Below are 8,491 nucleotides of genomic sequence, written 5' to 3'. Positions count from 1 at the left end.
CTTCGGGACATATATGCGGTCCTTTGGAACATATATGTGGTCCTTCAGGATATATATATTTAGTCCTTTGGGACATCTATGTGGTCATTCGGGACATTCTATGTGGCACTTCGGTGCATTTTATACGAGCTGTGGTGACAACATTTGTGCACAACCTCAATGCACTGACATATCTTTAGTTTTCAGAAATGTACCATGGGCTATTAAATAATGATAAAATAAATAATTGTATGTCATGTTGTGTGTTTTGTTTTTTGAAATGTATGATATGAAACTCACAAATGTTAAGTACAAGATTATATGATTAAAGGAATAAATGATAATATTGATAATGATGTTGATAATGATAATGATGAGATACGTACATGTATACATTTTGTTATATGAAATGTTCTATGGTTTTGTGTGATATCATTGTATGAAATGTTCGTGCATTGTTAAGTATTTAAAGTTTCTATTAGATGGTTTATATGCCTCACTAAGTCTGTGATTTAGCGTGTGAGTATTTGCACACGTAGGTTTAGAGAAGAGAAAAGAGAGCAAAGATAGGCAAGTCAAGTCACTTATCTTTTCCAAAGATCAGATGAGAAAATACTTGAATCATATTTATTTTATAATACTGCTTTTAGTTGGCATGTAAATAAATATTTGCTTTGGATATGCTCTGATCGGTTTTGTAAACTCTTTAGTTAAATTTATGTAAATAATGTTGTTTTATTTAATATAAGTTGAAATTTTTACGATTTTGTACAGGTATATGATTTGAAAGGTTAATGTGACAACTCAGACTCGTATCCGGGTCGGATATGAGTTTGGGGTGTTACAATAACACTTAAAATATAACTTCAATCCTCTTAACATTCATGTCAACTCACAACTCAATTAATCCTTTCAAATTCTACCGTCTAACCATTAAAATGAATTATTTTAGAATTATTCTCAATATTTTCCATTTATTCAAAATGGTTTCTTGAAATTTAGCTTCAATTCCAAGCATAAAAATCTACACCTAATCATTTTAATAAAACATTTAGACATTGCTCTTTAACTTCTAATCCATCTCCACTTCAATTCTAAAGTTTTCATATTCTGACAATTTGCCCTACCCTTAAAGAATCATTATTCTATATTGATTTACACACTGGAATTTAATTTCGTTTCTTCCATTGGAAACTAGACTCGAATAAAAATTTAACCATATAAAGTAATCATTCTAATTCAACTTTTACAATTTATAGTGAATTTTCTAATCCAATTTCTCGAATATGTCTTGAGCAGAATTTGTTGCCCTATTTTTTGACTTATCATCGATAAAAAATTTCATTATAAAATTTGAAATTGATCCCCGTTTGTTTTAAATAAAACTAGATTGATATAAAAACACAACGATATAAAAATCATCTCCAAATCATTTTTATAAAATTCTTGGTGATTTTTCAAACTCACTGTCAGATTCAAAAATCTAAACAGTTCTCATTATTTTGCATCCTTATTTTCTTGTATACTTCCTACAACTTGCATCTTGATCCCTTATCATTCAAGGAAACTGTCTCTGATCTAAAGACTTTAGAAGTGAAGTATGATCAAGAAGACTTAGGACTGATCCTCTTATATTCGCTGCCTTCTTCCTACTCACCTTTCAGAGACAAAATATTATACAGTCACAAAACTCTCATTCTTGAATAGGTGTACAATGGTCTGCACTCGTTCGACAAAATGAAGCATCATGTATCTAGTTATGAGCCCCAAACAAAGGCTCTTGTGGTGCATGGACCGACTAGCTCTGATTATGTAAGAAAAGGCGAGCGTTCTTCTGGTAGTAAAGGAATGGGTCGATCAAAATCTTCCAACCAAGGTAAAACTTGTTACTATTATAAAAAGAAAGGTTATGTTAAATTGGAGTGTTACAATTTGCAAAATAAAATCAAAAGAGAAGTTGAAGAGCAGAACTCTGGGAAATTTGGTGAGGTCGGTATAGTGGAGGAGTAGGATGACAGAGAACTCATAGTTGCGGCTGACGACAACTTTATAACAAGTGATGAGTGGATACTTGACTCTGGTAGTAGTTTTCATATGAGTCCTAATCGTGACTGATTTGCGACGTATGAAACTATTTCTACAAGTGATGCATTTTTGGGAAATAACGTCCCTTGTAAATTCACAGATATTGGCACAATCAAGATTAAGATGTTTGATGGGATTGTTCGAGCACTTGATAATGTGAGATATGTTACAAATTTGAGTAGAAATCTAATTTCGTTAGGTACTCTAGATTTAAAAAGGTACAAATTCTCCAGTGAAGGTGGAGCTATGAAAATTTGTAAGGACTCTCTTGTTGTGTTGAAAGGGCAGATAAAGACTATCAAGTTTTATGTTCTACAGGGTTCAATAGTTTTAGATAATGTAGTTGGTGTTTCATCCACCGGGTCAAATAACGTTGTTGAACAAAATAATCGTGGTCAGAATGGTTATGTAAAGTAGAAAAGAGTTCAATTTCGTGAACATAATGAATTTGAAGATAGAACTATCATTGATGATCGGGATCGTGTTGTCCATGATATTACTTGTGGTGAAACATTTGTGAGCAAAGTTGGCACTTATGATAACCATATCGATGTGAAGACTAAATCCAAGCCTAGAAAAAGCTTGAATCATATCAATGTCAATTACTGAAGATTACCCCTTTGAGGGGGTGTTGTGGAAGAGGTCGAGAATTTGTTCGTTGAAGTGAAGAATTATTTTTGTTGAGTTTTGGGTGTTTCATCGAATTTGGGTATTTTGTCTCGAAACCTTTGCAATTTCAGAATCCGTGTCAAGGTGGAGATTTATTAGAGTTTGACTCGAATTCAAAGTGGCACAAATTAATTAATATATAAATATTGAGAAAGTAGAAATCCCAATTTGATTAAAAGTAGAAAACTTTATTAAAATATATTTATACTTTTTTTTAGTTTTTCTTTTGTAATCAAGTATTTATCCCTATAAATAGATACTAATGGTTAAAGTTAGAAATCAAGTTTTTTCTTTCACTAAAATTCTCTTGTATTTTCTTTCTTCATATTAGTGAAATTCCTCTCCTCTACCCGTGTTTTTTCCTTTTTGGGTTTTCCACGTAAATCTAAGTGTTCTTTGTTTTTTTCTTTTTACAGATATCGTTCCGATATTATAATAATTGGGTTAGGCTTTAATAAACTTTTAGTAAAGCTTGTTATAACCTTCAATGCCTGGTATAATCCGGGCCAATTTCATTCATCGGCCAGTCTCATAATTTCATTAGGAAGAAAAAGACCTAGTCATTTGTGGCAGATAGTGGTAAATCCCACAGGCGCACATGGAAAATAAATACGAACACAACATCAAATCATACTTTTTTTTTTACTTTTACAAGGAATAAGGTAAATAGTCAGAATTATAATTTTATTTAATTATTAATAATATATATACACTCTGTAAATATAATTACTCAAATTATTTTTTTAAGAGAATAATATATTCTTTTATTCCTAAATCTGTTTAATAAATTTATAAATATTGATATTTGAATCTTAAACACATGCGAAAAGTTTCTAAACCTAGTGTAGCCTAGCCATTAGGCTTTTAGACCAGCTCCCTCTTAAACGTAAATTAATTCAAATTTGCCACCAAAATATTCTCATATTGGCTACTTTTGCATCATTCTCTTAGTGGGACTGGGGGGAATATTAAAGGATGTGGCCCACTGTGGTGATAGCATTTTGTGTGGTGGGCTTAGCATACTTTTTTCTTCTTCTCAAATTACATGTAACTTGGACACTTTGGGTGCTTAGCTAGTTTCCCATTCCAGTTGAAAAGCATGATGATGCTATTCTTTTTACTCCTTAATATGCCAATCCCAGTTTATCATCTTGACCTTTGAATCAAACAGAAAAGAGAGAGGCTAAAGTAAGGTGGGGGGATGTAATCAGAAATCTTGCAGCAAAAAGATTACAGCAAAATGTCAAAAGAGAAAGAAAAAGAAGAGAACTCAATGAAAGAGTTAAAAGACTTTTAAAAGGCATCTCATAAAACATGAAAAAACACAACAAGTATAGAATAGATAAAGAACAAAGCTGAATTCATATGTTTAGTTCTGAACCTTCCTATTTGCTACAACCAGGTTTTGCCAAATGGGTAAATAAATCTCGAAATTCCATAAAAAGGAGACTACATGTACACCTACAAAAAACAGTTGATTCATGAGAAACAGAATGAAAGATTGCAACAACAGTACAAAGATAAGATGATTCAGGGCTCAATGATTATGCCCTGTGTTATATCATATGAGGTTAAAAAGAGCCAACCATCCCCCCAGGCCCCTTCTTTTCTAAACCCCGCCATTTGATGTTTGAGAAAAAGTGTTTATTCGAAGTGTTTTGAGGAGAGAAGCATCTATGCGTTTTCTTCTTGCGTAGGTCTCTCTTCTGCTGCTCTCTGTCTCAAATCATATGGCAAAACCAGCACCTTTGTTTACTGTAATAGACACTCCCTTCTCTTTAGTTTAAAGACTGGTTTTTGTTTTTTTGGGGCCATAGAACCAAGCTTTGCCATTGTTGATCAATGACTAAAGGATTCGTGTTCTTCCTTTCTCTGTTTCTTTGTTCACAATTTTTGTCCCAAGCCGAAAAGAATCAAGCTGAGATCCAAGCCTTGACATCTTTCAAGCTTAATCTTTTTGACCCACTTGGAGCTTTAAATGGGTGGGATCCATCAACAACTGCGGCTCCGTGCGACTGGCGTGGAGTTACATGTTCCAACAACCGAGTCACCGGGCTACGTCTACCTATGCTTCAACTCAGTGGACGACTCACTGACCGTCTTTCTGATCTCAAGTTTCTTACCAAACTCAGCCTCCGTTCTAACTCCTTCAATGGCAGCATACCGTCCACTCTGTCGCAATGCAAGCTTCTACGCTCTGTTTTCTTGCAGTACAACTCACTCTCTGGGACATTACCCTCCGGGATACGTAATCTCACTGATTTAACCATGTTAAATTTAGCTCAAAACCATTTATCCGGTGAAATCTCAGGGGATCTCCCACGGAATATCAAGTATCTTGATCTTTCTTGGAACTCATTTTCTGGTTCAGTTCCTACAAGCATTGCCAATTTATCTCAGCTCCAACTCATTAATCTCTCGTATAACCGGTTTTCCGGTGAGATTCCTGCTAGTTTTGGTGAGCTTCAACAGCTTCAATATCTCTGGCTTGATTATAATGCTTTAGAAGGGACATTACCTTCTGCTTTAGCCAACTGCTCTTCACTTATTCATTTTAGTGCTGAGGGCAATTTGCTTGGTGGGGTTATCCCAGCAGCCATTGGAGCTCTTCCTATGCTTCAAGTTGTTTCACTTTCTCATAACAATCTCTCAGGAACGGTGCCTGTTTCTTTGTTCTGTAATGTCACTGTTTACCCGCCTTCCATTCGGATTGTTCAGTTGGGGTTTAATTTGTTTAGTCTTGTAGTTGGTCCCGAATCAGAGAAATGTTATAGTGTTGTACAGGTTTTGGATCTTTCTGAGAATCGGATTGGTGGGGTCTTTCCCTCATGGCTAAGGCGTGTAACAACTTTAACAATGTTGGATGTTTCTGGCAATTTGTTTTCAGGTGAGATTCCTGTTCAGGTTGGGAATTTGTCTAGATTGGAGGAGCTGAAAATGGCTAATAATTCTTTTACTGGTGTGGTTCCCATTGAGATTAAGCAATGTGGTTCGTTGCATGTTCTTGATCTTGAAGGAAATCGGTTTTCTGGTGAAATCCCTGCTTTTTTAGGTTACATGACTGGTTTAAAAGTGCTGTCTCTTGGGAGAAACCTGTTTTCAGGTTTGTTTCCGGCTAGTTTTCGTAATCTCATCGAGCTTGAAACCTTGAATTTGGCACATAATAACTTGACTGGAAGCTTGCCGGAGGAGATAATGGGATTGAGCAATTTGAGTACGTTGGACTTAAGTGGGAACAAGTTTTATGGTGAGATTCCTGCAAGCATTGGGAACTTGAGTAGGATTGTTGTTTTGAATCTAAGTGCTAATTGGTTTTCGGGAAAGATGCCAGCAAGTTTGGGCAATTTGTTCAAGCTGACTACACTTGATTTAAGCAAGCAGAACCTCTCTGGTGAGTTGCCGATTGAGCTTTCTGGTTTACCGAATCTTCAAGTGATTGCTTTGCAAGAAAATATGTTATCTGGGGAAATTCCTGCAGGGATTGGTAGTTTGATGAGTTTGCATTATGTGAATCTCAGTTCCAATTCATTTTCTGGTTATATACCGGAAACTTTTGGCTTTCTTCATTCATTAGACGCTCTTTCGTTGTCTGATAATCACCTAACTGGGGTGATCCCCCCTGAGCTTGGGAACTGCACAGAGCTTGAAGTTCTCGAGCTCAAATCAAATTCTTTGACAGGTCACATTCCTACCGATCTCTCTCACCTTCCACAGTTGAATGTGCTATATTTGGGTGGTAACAATTTAACAGGAGAAATCCCGGGGGATATTTCCAAATGCTCGTCACTGACTGCTTTGCTTCTCGATGCTAACCAGCTTTCTGGAAGCATACCGGATACTCTTTCCAAGTTATTAAATCTCACCATGCTTGATCTTTCGTCAAATAACTTGAGCGGATGGATTCCTTCCGATCTCGGTCTTGTTTTAGCATTGGTCTACTTCAATGTCTCAAGGAATGGCCTAGCAGGAGAGATTCCAGTTACTCTGGGTTCTAGATTTGACAATCCATCTGCATTCGCAGAAAACCGAGACTTATGTGGAGAGCCATTGGATCGAAGGTGCGAGGATGCAACCAAAAAGAGCAGGAGGAAAAGGTTCAATGTGTTGATTGTTGTGGTAGTATGTGCTGCTTGTCTCTTGTCAACATGTTGTTTCTATGTCTTCAGTCTATTGAGGTGGCGCAAGAAGCTTAAAGCAGCCACCGGGGAGAAGAAAAGGAGCCCTACAAGGGCTAGTTCCGGAGCAAGTGGTGGCCGTGGCAGCACTGATAATGGGCGGCCAAAGCTTGTTATGTTCAACAATAAGATCACACTCGCAGAGACGATTGAAGCAACTAGCCAATTTGCTGAAGAGAACGTGCTTAGCAGAAGCCGGTATGGTTTAGTATTCAAGGCTTGTTACAATGACGGAATGGTGCTCTCTATTCGCCTCCTGCCAGATGGGTCCCTTGACGAAAACATGTTTAGGAAAGAAGCTGACTATTTAGGCAAATTGAAGCACCTGAACTTAACCGTTCTCCGTGGCTACTATGCAGGGCCACCGGACTTAAGGCTGCTGGTTTACGATTACATGCCGAATGGAAGCCTTGCAACACTCCTCCAAGAAGCATCCCACCAAGATGGTCATGTCCTAAATTGGCCAATGCGCCACCTAATAGCTCTAGGCATTTCCCGCGGACTAGCCTTTCTACACACATCCAACATGGTGCACGGAGATGTCAAGCCCCAAAACGTGCTATTCGACGCCGATTTCGAAGCACACTTATCAGACTTCGGCTTGGATCGTCTCGCAATTGCAACTCAGACCGAAGCTTCAACTTCAACTTCTGTTGGTACATTAGGGTATGTTTCCCCAGAGGCAGTTGTAAGAGGGGAAGGCAGCAAAGAATCAGATGTGTACAGCTTTGGCATTGTGATGCTTGAACTACTGACAGGGAAGAGACCAATTATGTTCAGGGACGATGAAGACATTGTTAAATGGGTGAAGAAGCATCTTCAGAGAGGCCAAATCATAGAACTTTTAGAACCAGGGCTACTTGAGCTTGACCCCGAAGCGTCGGAATGGGAAGAATTTCTGCTAGGAATCAAAGTTGGGTTACTTTGCACGGCTCCGGATCCCGTTGATCGGCCAACAATGTCGGATATCGTGTTCATGCTTGAAGGTTGTCGTGTGGCTCATGATATTCCCTCATCGGCCGATCCAACGTCGCAGCCTTCACCGGCATAAACAACTCAGAATCCGATTCCTATTTTTTGTTTTGCTTTTCCTATCTCATGGAAACTTTTTACCATTTTTTTTAGTTCCAGATAGAAAAATGTAAGAGTAGCTTCAATTTATTTTCTTTTTCAGTTAATTTATTCTGCTTACATTTACCTTTTAATCTGACAATAAAAAAAATTAATGGACTCAAAATTGATTCAAATTTAAAATAATTCAATTTTTACATAATCAAGATTCTAATTTAAACAGATTGACTCAAATTAAAACAATTCAAAATAGATTTAAATCTAAAACAAACTTGAAATCATCAGAAACAATGGTTACACTAATCGAAAGGTCGGGTGTACGATTAAGTTAAGAATCCAAGAGCCAAAAGCCGTAGAATAAAATTAGCCGTTCAAATTGTAGACATCGACGTGTTTGAACTAAAAAAAGTAATTGACTCTTACTCGTTAAAACATTTTGTTGTTCAACTCGATTCGTTGCTCGTTAAAATTTTACTCGGCTCATATTCGTTAAAAAAATTTGTTTCTTAACT

At 36.9% G+C, this 8,491-nt stretch overlaps 1 protein-coding gene across 1 annotated transcript; it reads left to right on the top strand.

Moving 5' to 3' along the window:
- The first annotated feature begins 4,246 nt into the window (after positions 1 to 4,246).
- LOC120196497 (probable LRR receptor-like serine/threonine-protein kinase At4g36180) lies at positions 4,247 to 7,959 on the top strand. Its single transcript, XM_039198300.1, has one exon. It carries the CDS (start codon positions 4,576 to 4,578, stop codon positions 7,957 to 7,959), a length of 3,384 nt encoding a protein of 1,127 aa, XP_039054231.1. The 5' UTR covers positions 4,247 to 4,575.
- Positions 7,960 to 8,491: the final 532 nt, after the last annotated feature.

Source organism: Hibiscus syriacus, unplaced genomic scaffold (assembly GCF_006381635.1).
Source record: "Hibiscus syriacus cultivar Baekdansim isolate YM2019G1 unplaced genomic scaffold, ASM638163v2 tig00117034_pilon, whole genome shotgun sequence".
NCBI classification, from domain to species: Eukaryota; Viridiplantae; Streptophyta; class Magnoliopsida; order Malvales; family Malvaceae; genus Hibiscus; species Hibiscus syriacus.
This window is presented reverse-complemented; position numbering and strand designations above follow the sequence as displayed.